At 67.4% G+C, this 15,798-nt stretch overlaps 1 protein-coding gene across 1 annotated transcript in view; it reads right to left on the reverse strand.

Annotated features, from left to right (window-relative positions):
- Positions 1-15,798, reverse strand: part of RYR1 (ryanodine receptor 1) — a 68,338-nt gene that overhangs the window by 6,927 nt on the left and 45,613 nt on the right. The window contains 23 exon segments of the mRNA XM_059833152.1: positions 259-1,595; positions 2,277-2,358; positions 2,972-3,076; positions 3,940-4,068; positions 4,380-4,468; positions 4,728-4,808; positions 6,551-6,568; positions 7,105-7,178; positions 7,522-7,598; positions 8,776-8,855; positions 8,984-9,083; positions 9,155-9,235; positions 9,455-9,506; positions 9,637-9,743; positions 9,838-9,934; positions 10,415-10,527; positions 11,196-11,333; positions 12,309-12,368; positions 12,475-12,645; positions 13,585-13,599; positions 14,553-14,645; positions 14,752-14,839; positions 15,201-15,441. Of these exon segments, the coding sequence (XP_059689135.1) occupies positions 259-1,595; positions 2,277-2,358; positions 2,972-3,076; positions 3,940-4,068; positions 4,380-4,468; positions 4,728-4,808; positions 6,551-6,568; positions 7,105-7,178; positions 7,522-7,598; positions 8,776-8,855; positions 8,984-9,083; positions 9,155-9,235; positions 9,455-9,506; positions 9,637-9,743; positions 9,838-9,934; positions 10,415-10,527; positions 11,196-11,333; positions 12,309-12,368; positions 12,475-12,645; positions 13,585-13,599; positions 14,553-14,645; positions 14,752-14,839; positions 15,201-15,441 (3,428 nt within the window).

Here is a 15,798-nt window from a genome sequence, read left to right on the forward strand (position 1 = left end):
GGCACAGACTCGCCCCCCCCAAAGCCCCGCTGGGGACCCCCGCTCTGCTCCCCACTGCTGGGAGGGAGCCCAGGGTCCTGCCCCCCATAGGGACCCCCCAGTGTCCTGCCCCACCCAGGGGCCCCCCCCAGTGTCCTGCTCCCCCATAGGGGACCCCTGGGGTGTCCCCCCCCCGCCGAGCCCCCCAGCATCCTGCCCCCCCTCCATAGGGACCCCGAGCATCCCCTCCCCATAGGACCCCCCCCACCAGCTGCCTACCCCAATCTTCCTCCGGAGGATGGGGGTCCCCTCGGGGGTGGGGGGCTCGGCGGCGGGGGGCTCCCCGATGTCCCCCAGCCCCCCGGGAGCGTCGGGGGCCGCCAGCCGATAGTGCCCGGGCTCCTTGTGCACCCCGAAAGCCGCCACCGGCGCCGCCGCCGCCGCCTCCTCCTCCTCCTCCTCGGGGGGCTGCGGCAGGTGGGGGGCGGGCGGGGGGACGGGGTCTTGGGGACCCCCCTCCTCTCCTCCCGCGCCCCCCACGGCCTCGCCGCCCCCCACGGCGTCCTGAGTGGGGTCGGGCATGCTGGCCAGCAGCTCGGCCAGGGCCAGCCGCTGCGCCCCCTCCACCAGCCCCCCTCCGAAAAGGGAGGTCCAGGCCAGGCGCCCCACGGCCCCTAGCACCCCCCAGCCCCCCAGCAGCCCCCCCAGCATCGCCCGGCCGGCGGCCGACCCCGCCGCCCACGCCAGCTCCCGGCCCGGCCGGCGGCGCAACCGGCGCAACCGGCGCCGCCAGGTTTGGGGGGACCCCAAGAAATGCCGCAAGCCCCCGGCCCCCGCCAGCAGCTCCCCGAAAGCCGAGGCGGGTTCGGCGGGGGGCGGGGAGCCGGTGGGGTCGGCGGATTCCTCTTCCTCCTCCTGCTCCTCATCCTCCCCTCCTTCCCGGGGGGGCTCCTCCTCGGAGAGGCGAGAGGCGATCTGCATCTCGAAGATGGTGTCCTCGCAGAAGTTGACGAAGAGCTCCATCTTCTCGGCCTCCCCCCCCTCGTTGACCACGTCGAAGATGAACTGGCGCTTGGACTCCTTCACTTGGGGCATCTCCCACTGCGCCTTGTTGGCGGCGCTGATCTCGAAGTAGAGGCGTTCGATCCGTCGAGCCGCTCCCATGATCTCGATCCGGCCCAAAAAAGGACGGAAGTACTCCAAGATGCTGGCCGCCTGCTCCAAGAAGGTCCGGAGACGTTGGTCATGGGGAACGTGCTCCGAGAGGTTGGTGAGGAGCACGGCCACGTTGAAACCGATGTCGCGAGCAGGTTCTTGGAAGCGCCCGGCGAAGGCTTCCACGTCGATCATCTCGTTCTCGTCCGCCTCGGAGCAGGAGAGGAGGAACTGGATCTCGGCGGGTTCGTATTGCTTCTGGCTGTCCATCGCCTTCTGGAAGTCCTTCTTGGAGATGAGACCTCGCGGGTCCGAGACGTAGTCGCGGAAGGCGTCGGAGGCCACAATGTCGCGCAGCTTCAGGAACATGTCGAAGAACTTGAGGATCATGGTGACGTTGCTGGAGGACTCCACCAGCATGTCCACCATCTGCCGGGCGATGGTCCCGTTCACCACGTTGCCTGTGGAGGGGGGGGTGTCCCGTCAGGTCCGGGGGTGCTGCGGGGACAGCCCCGGTGCCTGGAGACACCCTGGAGAGCACGGGGACAGCCCTGGTGACCAGCGGACGCCCCAGGTGGCCAAGGACACCTCAGGTGGCATGGGTCACCCTGGGTGGTGGGGAGCACCCTAGGGAGCAAGGGGACACCCTGAGGGACAGGGGACACTCCAGGGGGTCAAGGGACACCCTGGAGAGTGAGGGGACCCCTTGGATAGTCAAGGGACACCTCAAGTGGCATGGGCCACCATGGGTGGTGGGGAGCACCCTGGAGAGTGGGGGACCCCTTGGATGGTCAAGGGACACCTCAGGTGGTCAACGGACACCCTGAAGAATGAGGGGACCCCTTGGACGGTCAAGGGACACCCTGGAGAGTAAGGGGACCCCCTGGGGGATAGGGGACACCCCGATGGCACGGGGACAGACTGGATGGCGATGAGACCTCGTCTTGGGGACACCCCCCCGGTGACACGGGGACCCTGGGTGGCATTAGGACATCTTGGATGGTGGATGGGATGTCCTAACCCCAGGTGGCATGGGACGGCGAGGACACCCCGGATGGCAGGGGGGACTCTGGGGACACCCGTGGCCGCAGAGGGGTCCCTGGACGCCCCGGGGGGACACACACACGACGAGGGGACCCCACCTTCCAGCAGGGACAGCAGCATCACCACCATGTCCTTCTGCAGGTCCAGCAGCTCCTTCAGCAGCCCGATCTGGCTGGAGTCCTGGGGGGGACACACGACACAACGGGGGGACACCATGAGCCCGAGGTGGCCCCCCCCGCCACGCCGTGACCCCCACCACGGCCCCGGACCCCCTTACCTGGGGGCACGACCCGCTCCAGCACCGCTCCTCGCGCCACGGGACAGAGGGTGGGTGGTGGCCCCCCAACTCGCACGCAACCCAAGCGGGGGGGGCCCGGGGGGGCTCTGCCATGCCGGGGAGGGGGTTAGCGAGGCCATGCAGCGCTGGGGAGGGGGACGGGGCGGGGGGGCTCGGCGGGTGCTTACGCCCATCCGCGGTCCCGGCGTTTGGCCCATCTGGCGGCAGCGGGGCGGAAAGGTCCGTCAGAGCCGGCTCGGGGTGTCACGGGGTTCCCCCCGGGGTGTCGTGGGGTCCCCCCAGGGCATGGTGGGGTTCCCCCCCCCAGCTTGGGGGGTCCTTAGGGTGCCCCGGGGCCAACGGGATGGGTTGGGGGTCGTTGGGGGGGCTGCTGTTGCCACTGGGCACTTGTGTGTCCCCAACCCTCCCCGCCTTGGGGACAGCAAGGAGGGGGCAGCGGGTTAGTAGGGGGTGTGGGGGGGCTCCCAGTGCTCCCAGTGCCCTCCCAGTGCCCACCTGGGCCAGCTTCTTCATCATGTGGGCGAAGACGTGGAGGAAGCCGACGACGGCGTCCCAGAGGCGGCTGTGGGCCAGGCTCTGCTGGTTCCCCGTGCAGGGACCCTGCGGGCGGCGGGCGCTGGCACCACGGGCCCTGGGGACCCCCAGAGACCCCCCTGGGGACAGTGGGACCCCCAGGGGGTCCTGGGACCCCCAGGGAATTGGGGCCACCAGGGACACTGGGAGCCCTGGGACATCGGGGCTCTTGGGGACCCCAGGGGCTTTGGGGACCTTGGGACCTCCAGGGACCCCAGGGACTTCAGGACCCCTGGGGCACCCCCAGGGTCATCAGGGTCCTTGGGGACCACCAGGGACATTGGGACCCCGGGACACCAGGGTCCTAGGGGACTCCCAGGGACCTTGGGTACCCCTAGGAACATCGAGATCCTTGGGGACCACTGGGTACATTGAGATCCCTGGGACACCGGGGTCCTTGGGGACCTCCCAGGGACATTGGGACCCTCAGGACACCGGCGTCCTTTGGGACCTCCCAGGGACATCGGGATCCCCAGGGACCTTGGGGACCTCCCAGGGACATCGGGACCCCTTGGACACCAGGATCATCAGGGACCTCCCAGTGATATCAGGACACCCAGGGACACTGGGGTCCTTGGGAACTCAAAGGACATTGGTATCCCCAGGGACACTGGGGTCCTTGGGGACCTCCACAGGGACATTGGGACCCCTGGGACACTGGGGTCCTTGGGGACCCCCCCAGGGACATTGGGACCCCTTGGACACCCAGGTCGTCAGGGACCTTCCAGGGACATACAGGGACACCAGGATCCCCAGGCCACCAAGACTCCTGGGGACCCCAACCATCTTGGACCACCACCCTCAGCCCCCCAGGGACATTGTGGGGGGCTGCGGGGCCCATCCCACCTTCCTGTGCTCGGCGAGGGGTGGGGGGGCTCGGGGGGGCTCACCTGGATGTACTCGGTGAGGCTGTTGAAGACCTGCTTGGCCACGGCCATGGCCTTGGAGAAGTTGCGCTTCCCCTGCTCGTCGATCACGTCCTTCCCCGAGTAGTACCAGTAGAAGTCGCTGATGGACTCCTGCCACCGGACAGGGACCGTCAGCGGCGGGGGACAGGGACACGGGGACCACCGGCAGCACGAGGACACGGGGACGGGGACGGTGGGACCACCAGCAGCACGAGGGCACGAGGACGGGGACATGGGGACCACCAGTAGCACGAGGGCACAGGGATGGGGATGTGGGTCGGGGATGGAGATCACGGACATGGATCAGGGAAGGTGGGTTGGGGCAGGGGGTGTGGGTCAGGGACAGGGATTAGGGATGGGGTCCAGGCTGGAGGCCACACTGTGGGGCTGGGGGGACTGTGGGGCGCCGTGGGGCCAGGTACCTGCAGGCGCAGCAGGTAGTCCACGGTGCAGATGATGATGTTGATGGTGGTCGTGTTCCCCGTCTGGGTGCGCAGGTAGTTCTGGAAATCTGGCGGGGGGGGGAATGGGGTGAGACCAGCCCCACGGCCACCCTACCGCCACCCCACACCTGCCCCATGGCCCCCACGGCTGCCCCATCACCCCTCCTGCTCCATAGCTCCTTCTCCTGCCCCATGGTCCTCCAACGCCCCTTCCCACACCAGCGCCCCCCAAAGTCCCCTTCTGCCCCATAGCTGTGGCCCCACGCCCCCATGTCCCCGTACCTCCTGTCCCCTCATGTCCCCCCGTGTCCCCCCGTGTGCCCTCACCGTTGTTGTGCCCCTCGCACAGCAGCTGGAGCAGCCGGAAGAGATCCTGCGTGAACTCATCGTCGGACATCACCTTCTCCCCTGGGGGGGACAGGGATGGGGACGGGGTCACACGGGGACAAAGTCAGGGTCACACGGTGTCACAGGTGACCAAGGTCAGGCCACGCCAGGGCGGGGGGGGGCCACAAGGTGACATCCCGGGGTGGTGTAGGGACGTGCTGCAGCGGCACGGGGACACCCCGGGGTAACAGCGACACACCAAGATGGCACAGGGACACCCCAGGGTGGCATGGGGACAGCCCGGGGTGGCACAGGGACGTCCTGGGGCAGCATGGGGACACCCCAGGGTGGCACAGGGACAACCCAGGGTGGCATGGGGACACCTGGGGTGACACAGGGATGTCCTGGGGCAGCACAGGGACAACCTGGGGCAGCATGGGGACACACCAGGATGGCATGGGGACACCCCAGGGCAGCACGGGGGCACCCAGGTGTGGCACAAGGACAACCCAGGGGGGCATGGGGACACCCCGGCGTGGCATGGGGTGACACCAGGGTGGCAGGGGGACGCCCGGGGTGGCAGGGGGTTAGCACGGGGAGGGGGCAGCCAGCGGGGCCGAGGGGTCAGGGACAAGCGGGGACAGGCATGCTGTGGGGACGCCACTGGGGGGGGGGGGGGCAGCCAGGGGCCGTGGGGACATGCCGTGGGTCCCCATCCTGCTCTGGGGACAGGGCACGGGGAGGCCACGCCGGTGCCACCCCCTCCAGCACCCCCAGAGACCCTACAATAACACCCTATAGAGCCTACGATGACCCCCCCCAGCCCTATGGACCCTATGATAACACCCTATAGACCCTACAATGACCCTCCCAGCCCTATAGACCCTATGATAACACCCTATAGACCCTATGATGACCCCCCCAGCCCTATGGACCCTATGATAACACCCTATAGACCCTACAATGACCCTCCCAGCCCTATAGACCCTATGATAACACCCTATAGACCCTATGATGACCCCCCCCAGTCCTACAGCCCCTAGGATACCCCCCAGCCCTATAGCCTCTATAGACCCCCCCCCAGCCCTATAGCCCCTATAGACCCCCCCAGCCCTATAGCCTCTATAGACACCCCCAGCCCTATAGCCTCTATAGACCCCCCCCAGCCCTATAGCCTCTATAGACACCCCCAGCCCTATAGCCCCTATAGACCCCCCCAGCCCTATAGCCCCTATAGACACCCCCAGCCCTATAGCCTCTATAGACCCCCCCAGCCCTATAGCCTCTATAGACCCCCCCCAGCCCTATAGCCTCTATAGACACCCCCAGCCCTATAGCCCCTATAGACCCCCCCAGCCCTATAGCCCCTATAGACACCCCCAGCCCTATAGCCTCTATAGACCCCCCCAGCCCTATAGCCCCTATAGACCCCCCCCAGCCCTATAGCCTCTATAGACCCCCCCAGCCCTATAGCCCCTATAGACCCCCCCAGCCCTATAGCCTCTATAGACCCCCCCAGCCCTATAGCCCCTATAGACCCCCCCCAGCCCTATAGCCCCTATAGACCCCCCCAGCCCTATAGCCTCTATAGACCCCCCCCAGCCCTATAGCCCCTATAGACCCCCCCAGCCCTATAGCCTCTATAGACCCCCCCAGCCCTATAGCCCCTATAGACCCCCCCCAGCCCTATAGCCCCTATAGACCCCCCCAGCCCTATAGCCCCTATAGACCCCCCCAGCCCTATAGCCTCTATAGACACCCCCAGCCCTATAGCCCCTATAGACCCCCCCAGCCCTATAGCCCCTACGATGAGGAGTATTTACCGTTCTCACGGCTGATGACTGTCACCAGGAGCCGGGATGGGGGAGAGAAGGGGAGAGAGGAGGTGAGTGGGGTGGGGGGGCCGGGGGGGGCATTAGGGGTTGGGGGGCATTAGGAATTGGGGGGGCATTAGGGGCTGGGGGGGGTTATTAGCCCAGAGGAGGTATTAGGGGTCTGGGGGGGGTATTGGGGCCCGGGGGGGCGGTATTAGGGGCCTGTTAGGGGTCAAGGGGGGTATTAGGGGTCGGGGGGGGGTATTAGGGCTTGGGGGGGGTTAAGGGCACAGAGGAGTATCGGGGCTATAGGGGGTATTAGGGTTTTGGGGGGTATTAGGGACCGGGGGGGCATTAGGGCTTTGGGGGGGCATTAGGGCTCGGGGGGGGGGGGGGGGCATTAGGGGCTCAGCGCCACATTAATAGCGGGGACTTTGGGGAGCAGCGCAGCAGGACGGGGGACGCAGGATGGGGACCCCCCCCAGTCACAGCCCCCCCCCCCAGTGGGGCAGCGGCAGTAGAGGGGGTCCCGGGGGGTGCCCGGGCAGGGCCCCCCCACTCACTCGTCCCCTCCTCCGTCACCATGCCGAGCCCCTCCGCCTTGTTCTGCCGCTCGAAGGCGTTCAGGTCCAGGACACTGCGGGGACACGGGGGGGGGTCAGGATGGGGCCCCCCCCAAAACCCCTCCGGGACCCCCCCCCCAGCTGGATCCAATCCCGCCCATGGGGGCCCTGAAGGTCTTGGGGGCCCCCCCACCGTGGGGGACACCCCAAAGCCCTGAACCTGTGGAGCACCCATGGAGGGTCCCTGACGCCTGCGGGGGGACCCCGATGCCCACGGGGGACCCCCATGTCTGCAGGGGGTCCCCAATGCCCATAGGGGACCCCAAAGCCCGTGGGGGGATCCCAATGCTCATAGGGGACCCCAAAGCCCATGGGGGGACCCCGAAACCCGCGGTGGGACCCCAGCCCGGGCGTCACCTGCAGGTCTGCATCAGGGCCTGGACGCTCTGGAAGAACCCGACCTCCCGCTTCTCCTTCAGGTAGTCCAGCATTTTCTGGGGGGGACACGGACACGTGTGGACAGACGGACACAGCCACCGGCACGGGGACACATAGACAGATGGACATGGCCACCGGCATGGGGACACATGTGGACAGATGGACACGGCCACCGGCACGTGTGGACGGACAGACATGGCCACCAGCATGGGGACACGTGGACAGATGGACATGGCCACCAGCATGGGGACACGTGGACAGATGGACACAGCCACTGGCATGGGGACACGTGTAGACAGACGGACATGGCCACCGGCATAGGGACACATGTGGACAGATGGACATGGCCACCGGCACGTGTGGACGGACAGACATGGCCACCAGCATGGGGACACGTGGACAGATGGACATGGCCACCAGCATGGGGACACATGTGGACAGATGGACACAGCCACTGGCATGGGGACACGTGTAGACAGGCGGACATGGCCACCGGCATAGGGACACATGTGGACAGATGGACTTGGCCACCGGCACGTGTGGACGGATGGACATGGCCACCAGCATAGGGACACATGTGGACAGATGGACACGGTCACCGGCACGGGGACACATGTGGACAGATGGACACAGCCACCGGCACGGGGACACGTGTGGACAGACGGACACGGCCACCATCACGGGGACACAGACGTGCCCGTGGGCGCTTGCGCAGACACAAGCGTGGACGGGTGGATGGGAGCACGTGTGGGCGTACACACGGACGTGTGCGTGGACATATGGACACGTGGACGGACACACAGAGACGTGCAAGGTCGTACGGACACGTGCATGGCCGTATGGACATGTGGATGGACGCACGGACACGTGCATGGACGCACGGACATGGATGTATGGACACGTGCAGAGACACAGACACATGCGTGGACACGTGGATGGATGGATGGACACGTGGATGGATGTACGGACACGGATGGATGGATGGACACGGATGGATGGATGGACTTGTGGGCGCGCGGATATGTCTGTAGACACACGGACACCTGTGCAGACACACGGACGTGCGACAGACGTGCCGGGACGGGCACCCCGGTGCACGCTCCCACGGCAATGACGCAGCCCCGTGTGCCTGCACGGCCTTGTGCACGGACACGGGGACGCACGGACACGGGGACACGGGGACGCACGGACACGGGGACGCACGGACACGGGGACGCACGGACGCCCTCCTACCTGCTGCACCTCGGCGTTGCCCCCGTTGAGGATGGAGATGCCCAACTTGAGGGTGGAGGACACCATGTCGCCCCGCTCCCCTGCCAACGCCCCGCACCGTCACCACGGCCCCGTGCCGGGGGGGCCGCTTGCACGAGGACCCCCGTGCGAGGGGGGGGCTCACACGAGGACCCCCCCCCGTGCGAGGGGCTGCTCACGGGGGTCTCACCTTTGCAGGCGCTGATCATCTGCAGCACCATCTCGGCCGCCCCCCGCGTGTGCAGCCGGGCTTGCTGGTACAGCAGCTTCTGCTTCTCCATCTCCTTCTCCTGGGGGGGTCGGGGGGGGGTCAGGGGGGGTCACAGGGGTCCGGGGGGGCTCAGGGGGCCCCCGCACCCACCTCGAATGAGTCCTCGGCTTCTTCCTCCTCCTTCTCCTCCTCCTTCTTCTCCTCCTCTTCTCCTTCCTCTATGTGGCAGCTCTGGGGGGGGGGGGCACAATCGGGGGGGGTGTCCCCATTTGAGCCCCCCCAGCGCCATCCTGGGGGGCCCCCCAATCCCTGGGGACCCCCCCACCCCCTGCAGCCCCCCTGCCCTCAAGCAGGGACAGGTCCCAGCCCCACACCGGGTGGTTGGGGGGGCACAGGGGCGGGGGGGGAGACGGGGGGGCACGGGGGGGGGCACGGGGGGGCAGGACCCACCTTGGCCATGATGCCAGCGTACGCCATGTACAAATGATCCTTCTCCAACTTACTGCGGGATGGGGGGGACACACCTCAAAGGGGTGCACCGGGACCCCCCCACGGGGGGACGCAGGTGTCTGGGGGCCCCCACCCTCACCTGGGGGGGGGACCCAGGGGTCCGGGCGCCCCCCCCCCCCCACCTCTTCTCCGTCAGTGCCGTCCGGCTGAAGTGCAGGATGAGCTGGTGCAGGGGGTCCGGCTTCTTATCCCGCTCCTCTTCCTCCTCCTCCTCTTCCTCCCCTGACTTCTACCTCGGCCACCACCGCAGGGCTCAGCTGGGGGGGGGGTCCCGAGCCAGTGACCCCCCCCCCCCGGCCCGGCCAGGACCCCCCCCGGCTCACCGAGAGGTCGTCGATCATGCGGTCCTCGAAGGGATGCTCCTCGGGCACCAGCCAGGAGAGCTTGTACGCCTCCAGGAACATGTTACAGGCCCGGTGCCTGGGGGGGCACGGGGGGGTGAGGGCGGCGGGGGGGGTCCAGGCCCCGGGACGGGGGGGCTGGGGGGGCGGGGGCTGCACCCAGTTACCCCCAGTGACCCCCAGGGGCTCCCAGAGGCTCTCGAGGGGTTCCCAGTTGCCCCCAGATGGGTTCTGTGCTGCCCTCAGGGTTCCCAGTTACCCCCAGTTGCCCCCCAAAGGGTTCTGTGCTGCCCTCAGGGGTCCCAGTTACACCCAGTTGCCCCCAGAAGGGTTCTGGGTTGCCCCAGTTACTCCCAGTTGCCCCCAGCAGGGTTCTTGGTTGCCCTTGGGGGTTCCCAGTTGCCCCCAGCAGTTTCCAGTTGCCTCCACAAGGCTCTGGGACATTCCCAGTTGCCCCCAGGAGCTCCCCAGTGGTCCCAGCCAGCCCCAGGGGGTCTCAGAGGGTTCAGAGCCCCCCCGCCAGCAGCTCCCAGTGCCTCCCAGTCCCCCCAGTGCCCACCTGGGCAGGTTGTAGAGGGGCGTCATGCGGAAGCAGGCGACCACGGCGCGGCGGCGCTGCTTGGACAGCAGCTTGTGCCACACCGCCTTCTTGGACTTGTAGGGGTGCTCCGTCTGGGGGGGCGTCACCTGAGCACCCCGTGACCCCCGGAGCACCCCAGGGACCCCCGAGCACCCCCAGAGCCTCCCAGGGACCCCCCACAGCCCCAGAGCCTCCCAGGGACCCCCCATGGCACCCCTGGAGCCCCCCAGGGACCCCCGGAGCACCCCCAGGACCCCCAGAGCCTCCCAGGGACCCCCCATGGCACCCCTGGAGCCCCCCAGGGACCCCCCGAGCACCCCCAGAGCCTCCCAGGGACCCCCCACAGCCCCAGAGCCTCCCAGGGACCCCCCATGGCACCCCTGGAGCCCCCCAGAGACCCCCGGAGCACCCCCAGGACCCCCCGAGCCTCCCAGGGACCCCCCACAGCCCCAGAGCCTCCCAGGGACCCCCCATGGCACCCCTAGAGCACCCCCAGAGCTTCCCTGGGACCCCCCACAGCCCCAGAGCCTCCCAGGGACCCCCCATGGCACCCCCAGAGCACACCATCACCCCCCCCAGACTCTTGAGAACCCCAGGGACCCCCCGGGATCCCTAAAGTACCTTGGCACCCCCCAGAGCCCCCCGAGTCCCCAGGACCCCGACCTGCTCGAGGCCGTGCGGCACAGCCAATATCCCCTGCACCCCAGGGACCCCCCCGGAGCACCCCAGGAGCATCTGGGGACCCCCCGAGCCCCCCGACCTGCTCGAGGTGGTAGAGCACGGCCGAGACCTCCTGCACCCTCCGGACGATCTTCTCGGGGCTGTCGGAGTCCTCGGCCTTGCCGGCCATCTCGCGGTACAGGGCCATCTGCCACCGCATGGACGAGTTGTTCTCGCACTGGGGACACGGGGGACACGGTGACCACGGGGACGTGGTGGGGCACATGGGGACCACGGGGTTACAGGCACCGTGATGACCATGGGGACATGGGGACCACAGGGACCACGTGGGGGACATGGGGACCACGGGAGTACAGGCACTGTGATGACCATGGGGACATGGGGCCCACAGGGACCACGTGGGGGACATGGGGACCACGGGAGTACAGGCACCGTGATGACCATGGGGACATGGGGACCACAGGGACCACGTGGGGGACATGGGGACCACGGGAGTACAGGCACCATGATGACCATGGGGACATGGGGACCACAGGGACCACGTGGGGGACATGGGGACCACGGGAGTACAGGCACTGTGATGACCATGGGGACATGGGGACCACAGGGACCACGCGGAGACCACGGGAGTACAGGCACCGTGATGACCATGGGGACATGGGGACCACAGGGACCACGCGGGGGACATGGGGACCACGGGAGTACAGGCACCGTGATGACCATGGGGACATGGGGACCACAGGGACCACGTGGGGGACATGGGGACCACAGGGACCACATGGGGACCACGGGAGTACAGGCACCGTGATGACCATGGGGACACGGGGACCACAGGGACCATGGTGGGGACATGGGGACCACAGCAGTACAGGCACCATGATGACAATGGGGACATGGGGACCACAGGGACCATGGTGGGGACATGGGGACCACAGCAGTACAGGCACCGTGATGACCATGGGGACACGGGGACCACAGGGACCATGGTGGGGACATGGGGACCACAGCAGTACAGGCACCATGATGACCATGGGGACATGGGGACCACAGGGACATGGTGGGGCACATGGGGACCACGGGGGTACAGGCGCCGCAAGGACATGGGGACCAGGGGGATGTGGGGGGTCCACGGTGGGGACAGGGGGGGCCACGGTGGGGACAGGGGGACCACGGTGGGGACAGGCCACCTCACCTTGCCCTGCAGGTGCAGGTTGTTGTTGAGGAACTCCCGCACCTCCTCGTCCGTGTCCTTCTGCAGGGGGGGGGACAGGAGAGGGCCACGTCGGGGGCTGTCCCCAACCCTGGGGGCTGTCCCCAACCCCGGGGGCTGTCCCCAGCGCCAGCGCCCCCCCACCCACCAGGGCGTAGCGGCTCTTGGCCAGGGCGATGAGCTCCTGGTCGGTGGGCGAGCACATGTTGAGGCCGATGGGCAGCATCTTCTTCAGGGTGGCGACGATGAGGGAGGTGTGGATGGAGTACCGGTCCCCACGGCGCTTCTTCTTCGTCCGCTCCTGCTCCGAGCCACCCCCCTGTGGGGACAGGGACAGGGGCGTCAGGGCCACCACCCTGGGCCAGGGGTTCGGGGCAGTCAGGGACAGGACTCCCATGTCATGGGGACATCGGCGGCAGGACCCCCATGCCATAAGGATGAGGGACATCAGCACCAGGATCCCCATGCCACAGGGATGGGGACATCAGTGTCCCCCATAAGGATGGGGACATCAGCACCAGGACCCTGTACCACAGGGATGGGGACATCAGTGTCCCCCGTAACGATAGGGACATCAGCACCAGGACCCCTGTACCACAGGGATGGGGACATCAGTGTCCCCCATAAGGATGGGGACATCAGCACCAGGATCCCCATGCCACAGGGATGGGGACATCAGTGTCCCCCATAAGGATGGGGACATCAGCACCAGGACCCTGTACCACAGGGATGGGGACATCAGTGTCCCCCATAAGGATTGGGACATCAGCACCGGGATCCCCATGCCACAGGGATGGGGACATCAGTGTCCCCCGTAACGATAGGGACATCAGCACCAGGACCCCTGTACCACAGGGATGGGGACATCAGTGTCCCCCATAAGGATGGGGACATCAGCGCCAGGACCCTGTGCCACCAGCATGGGGACATCAGGGAGTGGGGACATCAGGGCCAGGACCCTGGTGCCACACAGCCCCAGAGGTCCCAGATGTGGCCCTGTGGGGCAGGACCCCAGGATGCCCTTGGGGGTCCCAGACATGGTGACCCCACGGAGCAGGACCCTGGAGGGGTCTTGGGGTTCCTAGACAAGGTGGCCCCATAGAGCAGGACCCTGGAGGTCCTGGACACGGTGGCCCCACAGAACAGGACCCCGGAGGCGTCCTGGGGGTCCCAGCTGTGGTGGCCCCGAGGGGCAGGACCCCTGGGTGGGGGCCGGGGTCCCTGGGGCCCCCTCCCCGTGCCGCGTGGCCCCGCTAACCTGGCCGTCTCCGGACTAGGTGCCAGCACCCGCAGCCAAGGGCAGGAGAGAAGAGACAGCATTAGGTCCCCGTCCCCATGTCCCTGGGGGCGGACGCGGGGGGCTTGGGGGGCCGGCTGGACAGGGAGGAGGGAGACCCCTGGATAAGGGGGCTTGGGGGGCAGCAGGGGACAGGAGGGATGGAGATGCCCGAGTTTGGGGGGGATTGAGGGGGCTGAGGGTACCAGGCGGATTGGGAGGGGTTGTGGGTACCGGGTGGGTTGGGAGGGATGGAGGTGCCCAGGTTTGGGGGGGCTTCGGGGGGAGTTGGAGGTCCCAGGTGGGTTTGGGGGTGCTTTGAGGGTACCAGGTGGGTTGGGAGGGATGGAGGTGCCTGGGCTTGGGTGGGTTTGGGGGCACCGGGTGGGTTTGGGGGTGCTTTGAGGGTACCAGTTGGGTTGGGAGGGATGGAGGCGCCTGGGCTTGGGTGGGTTTGGGGGCACCGGGTGGGTTTGGGGGTGTTTTAGGGGTACCAGGTGGGTTGGGAGGGATGGAGGTGCCTGGGCTTGGGTGGGTTTGGGGGCACCGGGTGGGTTTGGGGGTGTTTTAGGGGTACCAGGTGGGTTGGGAGGGATGGAGGTGCCTGGGCTTGGGTGGGTTTGGGGGCACCGGGTGGGTTTTGGGGTGCTTTGAGGGTACCAGTTGGGTTGGGAGGGATGGAGGCGCCTGGGCTTGGGTGGGTTTGGGGGCACCGGGTGGGTTTGGGGGTGTTTTAGGGGTACCAGGGGTGCTGGGGATACCAGGGAGGTGGGGAGGGAGGGAGACCCCTGCACAACGCGGGGGATTGGGGGTACCAGGCAGACTTGGGGAGGGAGAGACACCCCCATCCATGGGATCGGGGTGGCAGGTGGGCGAGGGGTGCAGGATAAGGGGTCTGGGGGTGCCAGGCAGGAGGTCGGGGTGCAGCCGGGGGGGGTGTCCCCCCCTACCTTGGCCATCTTGCTCTTGCTGTCGGCGGTGAGGAAGGACATGTTGTTGATCTCATTCTGCACCACGAAGTTCTGCTCCTCACGCTTGAAGTTCTGCCGGGGGGGAGGACATGGGGCTGAGCGACCCCCTGTACCCCCCAACCCCTCCACGTGCCACTGTCCCCTGTGTCCCCCCATGTCCCCAGAGACCCCCACTCACGTGGGACTTGGACCAGTAGATGAAGACCTCCCCGACCATGCGGAACAGCTCCTCCGCGTCCTCGTTGGGCTCCGTCAGCCACTTGGCCCTGCCGGTCCCATGGCCACCATCAGTGGGTCCCCATGGCCACCACCAGTGGGTCCCCATGGCCACCATCAGTGTGTCCCCAGGATCACCATCAGTGGGTCCCCATGGCTACCATCAGTGGATCCCCATGGCCACCATCAGTGGGTCTCCATGGCCACCATCAGTGGATCCCCAGGGTCACCATCAGTGGATCCCCATGGCCACCATCAGGGGATCCCCATGGCCACCATCAGGGGACCCCCATGCCCCCCAGTTTTGCCCCACACCTTCTCCTTGGCTCCACCGCCAGTGGACCACGGTCCCCAAGGGATGCTCCTCAGCATCCTCGCGTCCCCATGGCCACGTCCCCCGTCCCCCCTCACCGGCTGTTGTCCACGTAGCGGATGAGCAGGGGGTAGAGCGCGTAGAGGTCGCGGCAGAGGACGGAGAACTCGTCGCGGATGAGGAGCTCCGCGTCCTCGCCCTCCGCCTTGGCCTCCATGCGGAGCTGCTCCTCCTCGGCCACCACCTTGCCCGCCCGCTTCTTCAGCTTCTCCATGGTGGGGATGAAGTGGGAGCGCAGCAGCTCCGGCTTCGCCTTGCTGACGATGGGCTGGGCGAAGACTGTGGGGACGGGGGGCTGCAGCCGGGGGACGCGCCCGGGGACACCCACACCTCCCCAGGACCACCCATGGCCACCAGCACCTCCCTAGGACACACCCATGGCCACCAGCGCCATCCTGAGACCACTTAAGAGCCACCAGTACCATCCCTGATACCTTCCCAGGGCCACCAGCACCTCCCTGGGACCACCCATGGCCACCAGCGCCATTCTGGGACCACCCATGGCCACCAGCACCATCCTCGGGACCACCTGTGACTACCAGCACCTCTCTGGGACCACCCAGGGCCACCAGTGCCATCCTGGGACCACCCATGGCCACCAGCACCTCCCTAGGACACACCTAGGGCCACCAGTGC

The sequence above is a fragment of the Gavia stellata genome, chromosome 41, assembly GCF_030936135.1.
Source record: "Gavia stellata isolate bGavSte3 chromosome 41, bGavSte3.hap2, whole genome shotgun sequence".
Classification (NCBI taxonomy): Eukaryota; Metazoa; Chordata; class Aves; order Gaviiformes; family Gaviidae; genus Gavia; species Gavia stellata.